At 41.0% G+C, this 17,917-nt stretch overlaps 1 protein-coding gene across 2 annotated transcripts in view; it reads right to left on the bottom strand.

Annotated features, from left to right (window-relative positions):
* Window positions 1-2,284: 2,284 nt before the first annotated feature.
* MACO1 (macoilin 1) overlaps window positions 2,285-17,917 on the bottom strand; it is a 76,138-nt gene continuing 60,505 nt past the window's right edge. For both annotated transcript variants that reach the window (XM_075603736.1, XM_075603737.1), the window contains 4 exons: window positions 12,797-12,979; window positions 11,485-11,605; window positions 10,407-10,581; window positions 2,285-5,891 (listed from right to left, as the gene is read on the bottom strand). In XM_075603736.1, the coding sequence (XP_075459851.1) occupies window positions 5,689-5,891; window positions 10,407-10,581; window positions 11,485-11,605; window positions 12,797-12,979 (682 nt within the window). In that variant the 3' untranslated portion in view covers window positions 2,285-5,688. The remainder of the gene's footprint in view (window positions 5,892-10,406; window positions 10,582-11,484; window positions 11,606-12,796; window positions 12,980-17,917) is intronic.

Below are 17,917 nucleotides of genomic sequence, written 5' to 3'. Positions count from 1 at the left end.
TTAAGCATCCTTTTATTTCAATAGCAGGTGTTAGCCCACCTTCCAAGCAGTGCAAGACCGTTGCAGCACTTTCCGGTTTGTGAGAATTTGTTGCCAATGTTCCCAGTAGTTTGAGCTGCAAACTGTAACAATAGATAATGTTACCTTATTAATATAAGGATACATTGTAGCTGCTGAGTTTCACTGACTGAAGGATTGATTGAAACTGAAGACGGCCATTATGTTGGCCACACAATCGGGATTTTTAGAGATGTATAACAGGAGCATCAAACGATTGGCAGCTCTTGTAAGAAAGTATAATTCTACATTGTCACATGCCATACATACACAGTAGTATCGCTGCTTTATATAATTGCTGCACAAAGGGCCACCATTCGTTTAGGGGATTATATGTCAGTAGAGTAAGATCGGAGTGGAATGGGGTTTGTGGTTCAAAGTCATATGCCAGTTGTTTGTTATATCCTCCTTCCTGTGCTCCAAATACGAGACGTGCAAGTGACTGCAAAACGTACACTAGTGCAGTTTGACTATGATCAGTGCAGAGTAGATTTGGGGTGATAGAAGCCACACACTTTATAGATCAAAAATGTAACGTGGCATAATGGAAGCAAATTACCTGGGTAGGTGGTCTACACCGGTTTTTGTACACAACCTCTTTTTAAGGCAATTTAATGCAATTGAGAGAACGAACAGTCTGAACATGCAAGGTGGCCATTTGTTTTTATGTTTCACATGGCAAGAAAAAATTAAACAGTCGTAAAATAACCCCGCTAAATCATCCCAAATGATGGACGTCACGGTTTCCCTCGGTGTGCCGCCATGTTCTGACGGTCACCTCCTGTGATGTCATTTGTGGCTCTGCCTGTGACAGCAGAAGGGTGGTGGGTTTCAAAGTGGGATCTTTAATATGAAGTTTTCATTTGACACTTTAGCCGTAATGTATTCCCAGTTAAAAACAAAAAAACACAGGGGGTCTCGAGACGATCTGTGGCACGGAGTCACCGATAGAAAGTCACAATGGCAACTTCCTAGATTTTGATTAGATTGGGGAATCTTTGGGTACCTATGCACTCCTTTATTGAATTAGAGGTGGGGGATAACACTTTTCTACTCTGTCCTACCCCCCCCCACTCCATATAAAAAGTCCAGAACACCCGCTATACTATAGAGTACGATATAGGGCCCTAAATGAGAGCGCCTAAATCAGTCAATTTAGGTTTTTTGCCTTATTTTGGGGGGGGGAATAAAATATATTTTATAAAATAGAAATAAATCAGTGAGCAGGGAAAGCCATTATACAGCAGGATTCTTCAACTGGCGACCCCATGTGCCAAATCCACCCCACCCCGGCCTTCAGGGTGGACCTTGCAATATCTGCTAATGTCACTGCAGTTGCTCAGGCACAGCAATGGTTTCACACTGAAATGCACTATAAAGCCAAAGGGAAACAAATGTGTTATAAATGCTTATAAAATATACATTTTGTTTTTAAAGGAGCATTGCCTTCAAAATCCTGTTTTTTAAAAAAATAATAAATCAGTTGAGTAGTATTAGTTAAACCTTAGTGCATTCCCCTCCCGTCTCACGCTCTTTTGAACAAGTTAGGCCGCGTCCATGCTAAGTGCGATGTCGCGCGTGCCGCAAACAAAACACAGGCAGCCAATGCGGACGGCCATAGAGCGTGCGCATGTGAGCGACGTGGCTGGTTTTTTTTTTGCTAGACAATTTTTTTTTAATTTTGTCTCGCGACGGCCGGTTCACGTGAGCGGTTCAGCCAGAGGGCGAACGGCTCGTGACGTCATGGACACGCCTCCCCATTGCTTTGGATCACAGGCCACAAGATCGCTTGGCTGACGGGTGCACGTGATGTCACACGCGCCTAGCATAGCCTCAACCTTAATGTATTACGCTTCCTTGGGTTGCTATAGCAACCATTGAGAAAAGCACAGTCCTTCCTCTTTTGAACATGGGGGTGGCCATATTGTGTGCCCCAGGTAAGTAAGTAGGATCTAGGTTTATCGATTATTCATTTATTCAAACCCCCAAAAATATCAAGAGGGAACGCCCCTATGTCTTTTTAGTTCATTATCAAATTAGATTAGGATACACATCTCTCCCCTCTATATGTTCCTCCCCCAAAGGCCGGACGGATTAGAAAGCAGTTGAACAGCGAGGTTGTATTAGTATGAAGACATTTTTAACAAATAGAATATAGAAACGCAGCGGGAACTTCCCTTTAAATAAATATAGAACATGACAAGTCAAGAACGGAAAACTATTTTATCTGCAAGAAAATGTTTATTCATTGTAAACCCCACAGAAAAAGGAATGCAGCCAAAACCGCGTATGTAACAAAAAGTGCCAGTAAGGCAGCAAAACAGGGGTGGGGGGGGAACTTTGAACACAAAAGTCTGTGATAGTATTTTGATGTTTTGCACAAAGCTGAAAAAACGATGACATGTCTGAGTAACACTTTCATGGTGACGGCTACACAAGATGATTTAAAAATGCAAAAATGACAGCAACATACACATCTTGCTAAAGCTAGAAGTTTTCATCCCAAAAACATATCTGATCAAAACAGCATGAATCCATAATACTTTAAAATTTGGATTGAATTGCTTGTCCTACTTCATTTTGAAAACGAGGCTCACGCCAATTATGAAACGTCAAAATAATTTTGAAGAACCGCGTCCTTCTAGAAATCATGGCAGGTATGAGAAAGCATTACGGTTTGGTTTGTATTTTGATAATTCCAATACATTTTTCTCTTTCATTAGCAGAAATGCTTAAAAACACTTCAATAGGTTTTCAGTGCAAACACTTTCTAATGTAGAACATACATTTAAAATTCAGTAAACGTCATTTTCCCTCCCTCGAGCACTATATAACTCCTTGGCACCATTGCTTCATTAATTGTCCGCAAGAACCGGATTTAAATGACCCAGCATTACAGTCTAACTATTGGATACATAACAGATACACATTTACAATGCATTCTGTAATAGAGTACAATACATTTGTGCCGAATTAGATTCGAGGCGTATTACAGCATACTATAGAGATGGTAACAAAATATATGACAGCAGCTATATAACCACTGTTATAACAAACTACCACGTGACGTTTGCATCAAAGTTTGGGGGGGGGGGGGAAAACCACCCCACAACTTACTTTATATATAGGGCAGAACACATTTGTTCCAGCGTGAGAGATTAAAAAAAGTTCTCCAAATCTTTTTGCCAGAAATAATACAGTGGGCCTGCAGGGAAATAGTATCTGATTGGTATCCAATTCCTTAGTACCATTAAGAGTTAAATAAAAATCGGTGATTTGAGGGTTAGGTTATTATACATACATCAGACTTTGAACCTAATGTAAGCAGTGGACTTCAATATTCTTGACGCACAAGTAATATGGCAAACACAGGGGGAGGGGGGGGGATCCCACAAGGTTAATCTCTGGTACAGTCTACTACTCCAGGGGTGGGCAACTGCAGTCCTCAATGGCCACCAACAGGTCGGCTTTAAAGGATATCCCTACTTCAGCACAGGTGGCCCAGTCTTCGACAGCCACCTATGCCGTTGCAGGGATTTCCTTAAAAGCCAACCAGCCAGTGGCCCTTGAGGACTGCAGTTGTCCACCCCTGGTCTACTCCCAAGGCACTGAACACAACTCTTCTCAATCCACGATAAACACCAACGGGAATAAATACTTCACAGTTCCACCAACATCCAAAACATTACCAGCTACTCTCGTTCCCTTTACACAAAAGTCAATAATGCCCCAAGAAGTTAGGTTTTGGTCCTATATGGGGTCAAGAAAAGGTTTCCTGTCAGGTCCTTCACGCACCAAAGCGTTGCTAGATTTGTTTCCCCTTCACCCCGTACATTCAGCATTTTCAATCCAAGCGGTATCATTTTGGCATGATTATAAAAGGGTTCCGAATCAAGCAAAACCCAGTGCTTTCTTTTCAAGAGGAAACATGCAAAAGAACCAAGAATGCAAAATAGGCTATGCAAACCCTTATTCGCCCCATTTTGAGCATCTGTTCATTACAGAGATTTAGTTAAATCAACAATTTTCTTCTGGGAAAATATATGTATAGCATTGGCCTACTGCAGAAATTCAGTTACCACCAGCTCATCTCCAAATAGATTTACTGATCTAATTTCCTATTAGAGGATTATAGAATAGTAATGACATTCCTACGGGTGTAGGTGTTTTTGCATGGCCACTGAATGAGAAATTATGTAGGTGCAGCCAATATAGGAGCTTACAGATCTAATGGCAGCGATGCATCAAATGTTGGGAGACTGATGCATTTAACAAAAACGGACACGTTTGTGTATTTTACCTCAATTCTGAAAGCATGTAAGATTTTTTTAGAGGATGAGAGGACTATCTGACCAACTCCAGGTACGCAAACTGGGGGCGCGAAATTTGCTGCAAGGGGCGCAGTGCTTACATAAAGGTCCTGCGCTCTTCCCCACATCACTTAAATTAAATGCAGAGGGAGGAACGCGCCAGGCCTCTCTGTATATCCCTTACCTCGTCTCTGGCGGCTTCTGGCGATGCATGGGGGTTAAATGGCAACACAACACCAGAGGAAAGGTAGGGGGGGTTGCGAACAGGTAGGTGCACCCCTGGACTAACATTCGAGAACTCCATAGATAAATATACAGGCCCAAATTTATCAAGTGGCGCTATTCCATAAGATCTCACACAACCCATTTACTTGAATAGTCTGTAAGGAGTCTTATCCAATAGCGCTTCTTAAATGGCATTAATGTACTTGGGTTTCAGAACCTCACTGGTCTCTTTAAGAGTAGTGTGCACTAAAGGAACATCTACAGGAGAGGACTCGTAAGGTTTTGAAAGCACTATACGTGTATCTATGAAGAGGGCTAATATTGGGCCATTAAAAAAAATGTATCGCAATCCGCAATATTTCGGCCGCACCAATACAGCCAACTAGAACTTGAAATGATTCGGTCATTCGGTCATGGTTTTAATTGGATCTGGTTCTACTGATGGCGCGTGGCATTTTTTTTAATTTTTTACACAATTTCTATCCGAATGATAATGTCACATGGCAAACACGGAAAAGGGAAGGAGAGAGAACGTAACATGCAGCAAGAAAAACAAAAAAAAGGTAGAAAACAAGGGACCTAAACCCACCCATGATACTCAAGTTACAATGATCAAACATTTCCAAGACCGCTTTCAAACATGATATTTAAAATCCTTGCCCAATTTTATTTTAAAAGCATCAGTTCACCACACATTTCGGCCCGGACACATCTTCCTGCTACGGCGTTCACTTTGGTCCTACGTGCGAGGGTGTTATTTTCTAGCAGGGCTGTAAATCACAAATACACTGTAAAACAGTGGCTCGCGGAGGTGAAAGGGTTTGACCAGAGGGAACTGCTTCCACGTATTGGCCAAGAAAACAAAAAGAATTGAAAAGTTCTGTGAGGTTTTCAAAAATGTACAAGAAAAAAAAAGAAAAAAAAGAAAAAATAAAGGAAAACGATCTTATTACACCTTGGTTTTACCAGCCTTGTTTTCTTGTTTAAGTTACAACAAATACAGTTCTCGTACGATACAATTTCATCTTTACTGCAAGAGACACTCCGAGTGATGCCTTGAGTTGGATAAAATCGTGGGGCTGTTGGCAGCTGGCATTCATTTCTTGAGCGGCTGGTAAACTGAGGCGTTGGGATCGAGTCCGGATGGGCTTGTCTCCACAAATTTGGAAGAGTAATGTGGGGAGACGGGGCTCAGGGTACTTGTTGCTGCGGTGTACGTTATGCTGGGCATCACTGCCATTACTTCTGCGATCTTCTGCTTTAGGTCTTTGATTTCTTGATCTTTCTGAAGGATTTGCCCTGGAATACAACAGACAACTCAATGCAGCAACAAGCAAAAGAAAAACTGTCCAGCATCATGCTACTGCCATAAGTCCTACCTTTTTTATATTACCCACGTTCGGAGGCACCCATTCAATTCAGCATGAGTAGCACTGGATAATCATGGACACATGACACAAAGCTTGGCCCCCTGCAGACGCACTTACTAGTATTCCCTCCTACTGTCTCTGTACGTCCTCCCTACCTACCAATTAGATTGTAAGCTCCTCGGGGCAGGGACGCCTTCCTTAATGTTACTTTTACAATATGTCTGAAGCACTTATTCCCATGATCTGTTATTTATATTTGTTATTTATATGACATGTATTACTACTGTGAAGCGCTATGTACATTTATGGCGCTATACAAATAAAGACATACATACATACATACATACAACCCTTACGATGACAGAAGGGTCTGTGGGCCCCTTTCGCAGCAAAAGGGTTAGTAGCACTATAAATTTATACAGATAACAGACCTGTAGTTAAATTAGGGCTTAAAAACCTTATCTGAAAATACAAGAATGCCCACGCAAAGCGCCACGTCGCGCCCACATGTACAATTTGCAGATCTGTTCTGGTCACCTCGGCACAAAGGATGTAATGGAGTTGGAGAAAGTGCAAAGAAAGATGACCAGAATAATATATGGTTTGCACCATTTTCCTTATGAGGAAAGGGGGAAAATATTAGAGGCCCCCATTAACTAAGCGGCACTACTCCATCAGACTACTTCCAGCACAGCTTAATAAACATGGCCTGTTAAAGGCCTACTCGAGTAAATAAGTTTAAAGAGGTCTTTCAGCATGGAAGGTGGCTTAGAGTAGCACATTGTAGAAAATATGGCCCATGGTCTCTTTAGCCAGGACTACAAATGACTAATGTGAGGCAGGATACTAGAATGGTACAGGGACTTAAATGGTGACGAGAAAAGAATAGGGAATGGTTATTCACAAACTCACAGAACACAAAGGACCAGGGGACACACATTGAAATTATGTTCCATATATAAAAAGGCAAATAGAAATGCTTTCACCCAGCACACAAGCAACCTCTGGAATTTGTTCCCACTGGAGGCCGACAGCAAATAGTGTTAACCAATATCTATTATTATTAAAGACACGTGCTCACCTACAAAGCTATATACAAGACCGCTCCTCAACATTTCTAACCTAATTTCAAAGTACTCTCCCACACGCAATCTATGCTCAGCCCATGTTCTACATCTCTCCACCACCCATCATTACTTCCTCTCACTCCCACCTCAAAGACTCCTTTATGCTGCACCCCAACTCTGGGATTCTTTTACTATGATCTTAGAGCCGCCTATTCCGAGGCCTAAATTAAATGGCTAAATCCATTCTGAGGAACTCCACCTCCCCACTGCACACTAGTCCTTCCGTCTCCACGGCCCACCTTTAGATTTTAATCTTTAGAGCTGGGACCTTCTTCCTATTGTCTTAGCTCATCTTAATTTATACTGTATGTACTCTGTTATACAACATTACGGACCGTCCAACATTGTGTGGTGCTGCAGAATATGGTGGTGCTACACAATCTAAAGATAATAAAAATAGCTTTGAAAGAGAACTTTTTGTATTCATGGAGGACGTCCACAGGTGGATACTGGCAGCATGGACACATTAGGAGGTAGGGACTGACGCTCTATGCTGGTTACTCCCAGAATGCTCCAGTACGTGCCACTGTGGAAGACCAGATACTGGGCTGGATGGGCCATTTTGTCTGACCATGTAATGGCTGTTCTTATGTTCTTGAAATTAACTACCCATTATATTTGCAATTGCATTTGCAGATGCGTTATAATTCCAGTGTTTATAGATTGAATCAGCTATTGTTCCATTTGAAATGTACGGCAAGACTGTGCACCCAAAACACGGTGTACTATAAAATGACATGCGCTCATGTAATGATGAAGCACGGTACATAGAGATCTCCAAAACACAAATTCAGTACCTGCACATATTTGCTTTTCAGGACATTACTTTTTGCCGTGTTTGGTTTTAGCAAAATTAATAAATGGAACGATTTCAAAAAGGTTTCAAAGTGCTAGATGTAATGTTGGATAAATTATATGTAATGTTATTTCAACTGCATACTATATAGGGAAATGCATTATATTAAAACTTAAACAAAATCCTACTATGGCAATAATTTGGTACACAGGCTAGGTAGGTGGAGATTAGATATAGTATAATGAGTCAGAAGAAATGTAGAAAGTGTTCTGCTGGAGAGTAACATACATTAATTTATTTTAGGAAAAATACCGGTAGTACGGCCCCCAGAACTCAGAAAACACTACATTGTTGTTGCTTATGTTCGATCTTATTAAAAATAGATTGGTGCATAAAAGTTACAATCTCTGTTGAAACACACACACACACACACACACACACACACACACACACACACACACACACACACTAATAATAACCCAATTGCACGCTGCTGCAGCCGATGACAGAGCAGAGGGGACTCAGCAGAGGGAGCCATATGAGGAGGCCTATAAACCACTTGTAAAAAAATGACTGTTTTTCCCCCTGTAGTATAGCTAGTAGTTGGTAATGAGAGGGAGGGAGTTACCACATTTATGTTGCGTGGGAACAGACCAGAAAAGGGGGCAAGTCCCCAAAACGTTGCCCCCTTGTTATTACATACCAATAACCCTCTTCCTGGGGAGTTTAAATATACCACTACACCCGGTGTTCAGCATTTTCTCTCTCAAGAGAATATGCTCTCAACAATTCCTCCACGCATTTACCAGTAGACAAGTATTATTTACTTGTTCACCTTTGTGGCTAGAATTGGGTTATTATTGCACTATACCTGCTGCGAGTTCTATACAAAAGATATGGATTGTGCATAGTTATTATTCAACAGATTGTAACTTGTGTTATGCACAAATCTATTTTTACTAAGAGCCAATATAAGCAACAACAACTTCGTGTTTTTGGGTGTTCACTTTGAGTGTTGGGGACCGTACTATTTTTCCCCAATACTTAAGTTTGAGGTCGAGTTCCCTTTCCCTTTGTGCACCCTTCAATATTAACATTGCTTCTTGAGTACAATCTTGCAGTGCTATCTAACCTGTACAATATATTTCAGTTGCAATATTTAATACATAGCTCTTACATTGCCCAAATCTAGAACTGTACTCACATCAGAGAGCGATATGTATATACTAGGTCAGGGCTCTAAGTTGTGACCGGTGGGTCAAAATCAGGCCCTCTCGCATTGTTTGATTGGGCCTCAGACCCCCTGCTAAGTTCCAGCTCGTTGCTCAAGCAGAGAAATGCAACTTAAAATATTTAAAAAAAAAATAAAAAAAAATAACACTTTTCAGATAGAATGAGGCGAATGTTAACTCTTTGTAACAAGTCCACAACCTATTTTATTGAAGTAGACTAGTTTTTAAAATCAGCAGTTCCCTCTGGGTTCATTTCCCTCCCCCCATCCTCTTTTTAACGTGTATAAGAAGCAGGGGGTCACCAGAGCGGAACAGTGTTCATTTCAGCTCCATGGTCCCCGGCTTCCCAAGGTACTGTTCATTTGAAGGGGGAAGGAGGGAAAAAACACTGCAACAATGTCATTGCCTTCCTGAAACAAATGTTTTTTTTTGTACGGCGTTGTAACTGGGGGTGCCCCAGAGCTGAACCTCGTTACGTTTTAGCTCTGAGAACTCGCCGGTTCTCGAGATCCATACCTATTCATGCTGACCATTTAAAGAGCTGTCCAATAGGCAGCTGCAATGGGTAATGTTGCGGTTTCCTATTGCAAGATTATACTGCCATTTTGATTTTGAGCTTTAACAGCGGCAAGTATCTTGGGAACTCAGGGGGGTCCATATAGCAAAAAAATGATGGGGTTCGGCTCTGGAAGACCCATTGGTTCCAATGCGGTTGTAAAATAAGAACATTAAGAGCAGGTTTTAAAGCAAACATTTTGCGGTTTAAGTTTCTTTGAAAAGCAAGAATGGTCTTGCCATTGGGGCATCAGAATGGTCAAATCAAGTGTTTACTCAACCTCCAGCCCACCCTGCCCGTATTAGAGCCAATAAAGAGGAGGGAAGCGAGAGCAGGGCTTTTCCCTGTGCCAAGTCTTGCTCAGCAGTGATACACAAGGAGGGACTAGGACAGAGGAAAAACAATTAACCAGGTCCGAGTGAGTCCATCGATTCTTTACCTCCTTAACCCAGGCTTAGCAGTACAAGCTGTGTAATGCAACACTCTCGGGAAGCACACAATGGCACACACTTCAAAAAGGGACAAGCTCACTGAGCTCTTTTGCACATCACTACCCAGAATCCTTGTCTGACGCTTAACCGCAGTGTGATGTGATAATGGCGGCAATAAAGCAGGTTGCACGACCCACTGGAACACACACGAAAACTAGAAAGCACGCTATCCAGTAAGGGAGTTAAATACTAGCACTGAAACATCATTTGAAATAAAAAGTTTTGAAGAAAGAGGTCTTTACCTTGGGCAATCTCCAGCTGTCTCTTTGCATCTCCTAGCGCAGAGAATAAATCTAACTTGATCCTGGTTTCTGCGCTGAGGCTATTTTCTAAGTGCTGTGTTTTATCCTGCATGGCTGAAAGCGCCGACATTAACACCTCTGTATCTTTTTCATTTTCCTTGTACTTTCGCAGCTCCTGAAATGCAAAAGATTTAATGGAAGCTATTAACGTATTTATCATGCAGATTGGTTTGAATCTTAAGAAAATATATTTACAACAAACGCAAACCTTCATAGTGCATATTGCTTATGCGCGGATATATTGGTTTCTTTGGGGCGTATAGATCAAGGCAAAAGGGTTGAAATTGTAGGGCAAAGAACTGCACCTTTGGCATCAAATAAAAATTAAATCCCATTGAAATCATCAAGGATTTTTCTTTGATACATCTGGATCAATGTTTTTGCCCCACTATTGCCTTAAAGCAATGGTTTGCCATTGCCTGCCATGGTGTCCAAACCAAGCCCTTCGATTGAAGAATGCAATTAAAAAAGAGACATTCATGTATAGCAAACATGGCAAAGCATGGAGAGTTTCTAGAACCCATGTTACAGAGAGCGGAATTCATCGTCATGGTAACTGCCTCCATTCCACAAGGTGCCAACATTACAAAGTGGAGTAAAGTCTGCAAACCCTAGTGAGCAGCAGCTCATGATCGCGTCCCACGTGAACACGTGGGTCTCAGCGCTTCAGAGCCCATTTCACCAAGTGATACATCAATTAACATCACTGAAGATCACTGAAGATCCAAAATCAGGGTGATCTGCCTGATGTACTGTAGAAATGTCAGATTAGCTTGGATACCGAAGGTCAAGGCTGCCTATTGTACACCACAGAAACGTTAGTTAAGTCACATACAGGGTGGCTGTACCTACTCTATGCAGAGGGCTGGTGCCTGCATGGAATTAGTGAAGATGCCAAAGTTACAACCCATGCCGCGTGCCTGGAAATTGCAGACTAGTAGAGACCCTTGGTTTAACTATATATTGATATAAAATGTATTAATCAGAATGGCTTTTAAAAAGCATGCGGGTACAGTACCTGAACTTTAATCTCCAATTCCCTTATCTGGTCGTCTTTTAGTTTCATATCAATTGTTATCTTCTTGCATTCAGTCTCCAGGTCTCGTATACGGCTCCTTAATGTTTCTGTACATTCACCTCTGTTTAAAAAAAAAAGAAAAAGAAAGAAATTCTGGAGTAAATAAAAATATGACGACTTGTGAGCACACTCGTCTCAGATAGGTCAGCAACCCTGCTTTTACCCCCCATTATATATCTCCACGCACAATGCTTCCACTGCAGCTAGGGATTCTGGGTAATGACATGCAAATGACCGCCCAGTGTCACCTTTTGCTTCTAATCCATTTTAACATGGACCCCTATAAGCTTATACCTGCTGTATTACACAGCTTTTCAGCACAGCCGGAGTTAAAGAAGTGCAGAGCCAGTAAACCTGCTCACAGACATCTGTTTCGACCCTTTGGGTCTCGTGAGAGCCTGGTTATACTGGCTTTGCAATGTGAAGCTGGGATAGGTTTCAACCAAAAGAAAAAACAGATGAATCAGAGCGCTCGCCTTTTACATAGTCCTGAAGAAATTGCACAGGCAGGTGCATGGAGGTAAATTACATATAGCGCACAGATTTAACCCAAAAGAAAGGGTCAGAAAGAGACCCCACAAGAATGGACTCAATACCAATATATTCAATGTTCTGGCACAAATAGCCTATTAATAGAGACTTTCTAGAGATCAATAACATAACCTTTGAGAGGTAGGTGAAAAATAAAAAAGGTATTATTTAGCATTTTATGTAAAAAAAAAAAAAAATCATAACCGTGTAGTTTAAAAAATAAAAAAAATTCCCCATAGCCAGAACATTGAGTATATTGGTATTGAGTGCATTATTGTGGGGTCTTTCTTTTGGGTTACATCTGTGTACTATAGGTTTCAACCAAACATTAAATAAGAGATGGTGGGTAAAAAAGTGACAAACGCTCCATAACTTATATCACGCGTTTCTGGAGTAAGGAAGATTTTTGCAGAGCTCCTTTTAAAGTACAGTTAGAGAGTTTGAGAGGATAGATTTTTGTTCCCTCATAGGCGACAAGCGTTTAGAAACTCTAACCATTAACCCCATCAGTGCTAAGCAAAGTACAAATCATGTCCCCCACCCTGTGCTGGAATCTTTACAAAATACAAATGTTCTGCGATTTAATGATCAACCCCAAGACATACAGAATTATGGGTGCGGACACCTCTAATTTCAATACTTTTGTATATTCTTCGCAGATTGTTACACTTAAGAATGGACCGATCGATGATTACCCCGTGGAGCAGAGTGCGAGTGTTACCTGCTGGCGGCAGCGAACGCCACAGCTCGGGCTGCAGTCGCATCTTCTAATTTCTTCCGTTTCTTTTCCTCCATTAGTTGCTTTTCTACAAACGCTCGAGCTTCCTGCTCTGCCTTAAGTTTTTTCTCCAGCTGACTTATGGTCTGTTTATCTTTCTGCTTCATTTGAACAGCATTATGTAATCTGAAAGGAAAAAAAAAAAACACACTAATGACCAAAGACAAACTTTACATTCCGATATGTAGCTTTAAAACTTGTAATAATCCATTGAGAAAAAACAAAAACTTCTCACTGTTTGCAAGTTACCTGCGAGTGTGCTCACTGTGTATATATAAGCACGAACACACACGTACTTTTGTTCACATCAAGTATGGCTGAAGATGACTAATGATTTTGAGATGTGTCTTAAGAATGTACAACTCCATATAATAGACAATCCTATTCAAATACATGCAGACAGCCCAGGTACTTTGGCTATGGAAGTAAAATTTGGACTCCATACCCGGTATGTGAATATATCTGAATAGAATTGATATAGACACTTTATCAAGTATAGCAACACGTATGGCAGAATTACAGATTTCTTGTTTTGAAATCTACCCGCTAATATATAGTTTCTTTATTAACTAAAGGGGGAATGAAGATAGGCTTGAAATCGTCCTAATTATTAATTATGCTATATTGTCTATATACATATGTATTCAGTATGTAACTAGTTAAAATAAGTAATTTAGTATTAAGTTAGAAATTATATTGGAAAATGATAAGATGCCTTTGCAAAGATGAGATAAATTAGTCTGAAGACAGGCAGGTGTAGAAATGTTTGTCTGCTGAGTTGCAATAGTTTCGAATCAAAGGTATGTTAAATAGATAGTTAGTAGTAAAAGACAATACAATAGAGATGGGTCTTAAAAGATAAGTAACACAGGATTAACTATAGTTATAGTGTGAGAACAAAAGAAGGGACTTTTAAAATCACAGTCTAAATGAAGAAACAGTGTTCTACTGTTGATGATGGACTAAGAGTATATGGGCTGATAGTGAGAAAAACAGGCGATTGCAATGTTTAGACTGGCTAAGGAAATGTATAAAGACTGCATTTGGATTGACAGAATTCAGAATAATTTAACACCCAAGCTAAGAACAACCAAGGAGTCTTCACTCTCCAACTAAACCCTATGCGCCTGAATGATGCAACGGACTGAAATGATGCTGTAAAGGTGTTTTCTATTGTCTCTGAATAAATTGAGAAAAGAACGGGACCGTGGACTACTTGATAAATATTGAAAGGTGAGACATTTGCACCCATCTAATGAGCAAATATTTAATGGCCCTCCTAAAAAAAACTAAATAAAGTCATACCATAACTTCATAGTTCCTAGTGGATCAATTTTATTAACATTTCATTCTTTTGCAAATATTTCACCCAGTATTTCACTGGCACCCGCTTTCGCTATTGAAACCAGTCAATGAGCGCAAATGGCAGTGGCCATTTTAACCTTCCTGGGAGGCAACATTTTAGCAACAGATATCTACAGAACTCAATAAAAGAATATATAAAGGGAAGGATCGCTAAAAACAAACAGCGACTTGGCAATGGTAAAAAGAAAGAAGATCTTATTTTTTTTTTTATGAGTAGAGGGGATTGCGGCTTTAACTAAATCAGACTGGATTACAGCAACTTTTGAACTGTACAGCACTCTTCCCTGATTTCCGAAAGTTCCTAGAGAGCATACTGGAGAGAGTTGATTTGGTTCTTAAAAAAGTTTCCAAGGGGGCATCTGACCTTTTTAGATGATCCTGGCTACAATTATTTTCACGTCAATTGGCGCCAGCAGAATTAACGTCCTGTTTGCCTTTTATTCCCAGCACTCGTGGGATCAATGGAATGGGAACTACAATGCATTCATTTTCCAAGCCGATCGTTCTTGGAAACCAGTACACAATGCAGCTTCTTTCGGCAGTCCGGCCATTGGGTGCATCTCTAGCGTACTCTCCCGATATTGCTGCAACCTGGTATATACTCTGCATAGATGGCTTCCAAGTTGTTTTCTGCCCATACTAGGGTACACATTTGTCTTATCAATGTTGACCTGGTTCTTAGATAGGCTACCACTACCTACTTGTTAGAGATCATAATTAGTTTCTGGCTGAAACTTGATAACAGAAATGAGCAGTATTATATGGTATAATAGTCTAGCAGATTCATAGGCTGCGTATTTAATTCACTGGTCAGCATTCAGAGCCATAAACACCTATGAATAGTCTATAGACAAATTGATCAATTTTCTGTCTCTTAGCAGTACCCGTCGAAAGATTTCACTTCCGTTCCCACCATGTTAAGGAGTATCTTTACATCCCAAGATCGTAAAATATATGGTCTAGGAGTGTCCACATTTTTGGCCCAGCTTTCCAAAATGCACGTTGAAGAGGACGGGTGCAACCTTGCCTAGTGCACGGGTTACTATATCCAATTCCGACTCGTGTGTTTACAAATGTAGTCAGTGTGTGTATTATTTTGGGAGGCTTTGCACACCTATAAAAAAGGTGAGGTCTTGTAAAGGTGTCATCTGATTTTTATTTCAGATTAGCATGCATCTGACCATGTCCACACGTTGCTGGGTTTCTACAACAACGACTCAGCTCTTCTCAGTCAATGGCCAAACACAAGAGGAATGCTATACCAAGACTTTTCAAATGCACTCCCACAATCAACTTTGTGATGTTCTGGGTGAAGTGGTGCATCTTAATGGTAGTGCTCTGCATTAGAAATGATTATTCCCCAATGCAAAATGTAGCAAACACTAATGTGACTGGCATCTAGGAATGTGCAAATACAGATTTCTTAAATCTACAGCAGCTAGGAAGTCTCCACTGCTTATTGCTTTCCTGCTTTGTTTTAAATTGATTTTAAGTGCATAATAGCCCAACAATTGTTGAGGTATTTGAGATGCAGAATGGCTCTGAACCCTCAGTTGGATTGAGTGCCAAAATGTTTGTTGTATACTCCCGTGACCTCTAAATCGAGAAGGCATTGGAATCCAGTAGCATATTTATTTTTAAAGCTTGTCATGTTATAGGGTCATTTTGTATGCTTAATGGAACAACTCCATTCACTTAGAGTGTATGACAGGATTCTAATGCATAACCTGGATTGAGAATTTGAAGGACCCATTGGTCTGGTGTTGTATGGGTCCAAGCTTCCCAAAAAAGGGCAATTCTACCTCCCCCTGGCTCTGGTGATGAAGTCTAAGCGCAATATGCCACATGCTGTAAATTTCCTTAGAGGGGCAAGGAAAGCGCCTGCGAGTTCTTAGGTCTGGAAAAACAGGACGAAGTAGACTGTTACCCAATGGCTCGTTATTCTACCAGGTCACTATGCTTTCAATTCTTTAAGAGGCAATCTTGAGCTTCATGCGGGAGGAAAAAAAAAAAAAAAAAAAACTTTGCAGATTTATTATTTTATTTGAATAAGAAATTATGGAATATGATCCAACTGCTTTTCGAATAGAGTTGCATCTTCAGATGTAAGCACATGTATGCAATTCTTGGGGGCTGCAACCACCAACCAACTTCTTATCTGGCTGCTATGGAAGATCTGTTCCGTCTAGCGGCAAGAGGGATGTAAAATCAAATAATCTGTCGCACAAGAGGTCTATCACCACCAAGAGTAAGGCTTTTCACCAACAAAACAGATGCAATAGCTGGTTACTATAGGCTCCAATAACCAGAATTCGCTCATTCAAAGCAGATTTAAACTTTTCTATCTAGTCTCCAAGGGCTGAACTATCCTCTATTGGAATCGTAGTTCTTTTCCTCAATGTACTTTTGGCAGAAAAGCACATTGTTTGGTATCTTGTCGAGAAAAGATGCATATTTTGATACTGCCCATTATTTTTCCATTAGTCTTGACAAAAGAAAGTAAATGAAAGCTCTTGAAATCCCTTGTTGAATACCAGAGTGTATATCACTTCTGATTATTCTCACTATCATCCATGTCTAATACAGATCTCATGGGTCTAATAAGTTTGTCCACTGAAACAATATTTAAGAAGACTCTTGCTGGTTCTCCTTCCTGGTGTGTGTCAACAGAACTAATTGCGCAAAACCTAGAATCCCATATTGGATCTGCCAGTCTGTTTTAAAGGAGCCCCCTTACCAAACTCTAGGAGGTGTGTGTGCGTGCACCCAACAGTAACTACTAGTAACAGGAGTAATACACTCCCTAATTAATGTGATAGCTCCTGCACAACATCAGCCCCAGCCTAAAAGCAGCATTTCCTTACAAAAAAAATTTAAACAAAGAAATTATTCACCCAGGTGGGATGCAGGGATTCACCGAAGCTGAACCATTAGTATCTCTGAAATCATGGGGTCCCCAGAGTTGAATTTAACGGGGTTTAGCTCCGGAGACCCCATGCTTCCCACCTGGGCGGAAATACACCTTTAAATAACCATTTAAGTAGGTAATGCACCGATGACCACCAACAGGGAAGATCGAGAGGGTATAGGTCTGCTGCTCCTATTTTGTACTCTTTTTGGCTTAGTAACAAGCAGAGTTGCAGAGTTGCAGAGTTGCAGCGTTTGGCACCAGAGTTGTGGTTTAGAGCTGCAGGGTCCAACGTGCAAAGTTTTGCAGCATGCAACGTTCCAGAGCCCCCGTATTTCCACGGTGACTCCCATGCTGGCATCACTCGAGAATGCACGCTTCCCATGTGACTCCTACAGGGAACGCTGTGGCCTTTCCCAAGGGGCTTTAACTCCAACGGCAATGCTCTCCAGGCGACCATCAGTGTGCGTGGAGCCTCATCTACTTGTCTTCAGTATGAAGGGAGAAAGGAGGACAGGTAAAAGACTTTGAGAGTAAAGTCACTGGAACCCATACTGAAGTATGGGCAACAAGAGGGAGGCGCTCCAAAGAGAATGTACTCCATCTACAGGAATGTGACCAGTCCCTACCTCCAGTATAGAAAGAAGGGACATGGTACAGCATGTTCTGCCGCAAGATGTCAGGAAAATTATATTTAGAGATAACCGTGTGCACAGCGCAGTACATACAGATTTGCAGGCAGAAGGAATCATTGCCCTAAAAAGTTTGCAACCCAACTTTCATGCCCGAGG

The sequence above is a fragment of the Ascaphus truei genome, chromosome 6, assembly GCF_040206685.1.
Source record: "Ascaphus truei isolate aAscTru1 chromosome 6, aAscTru1.hap1, whole genome shotgun sequence".
Classification (NCBI taxonomy): Eukaryota; Metazoa; Chordata; class Amphibia; order Anura; family Ascaphidae; genus Ascaphus; species Ascaphus truei.
The sequence above is the reverse complement of the archived record's forward strand: the minus strand, read 5'-3'. Positions and strand labels throughout refer to the sequence as shown.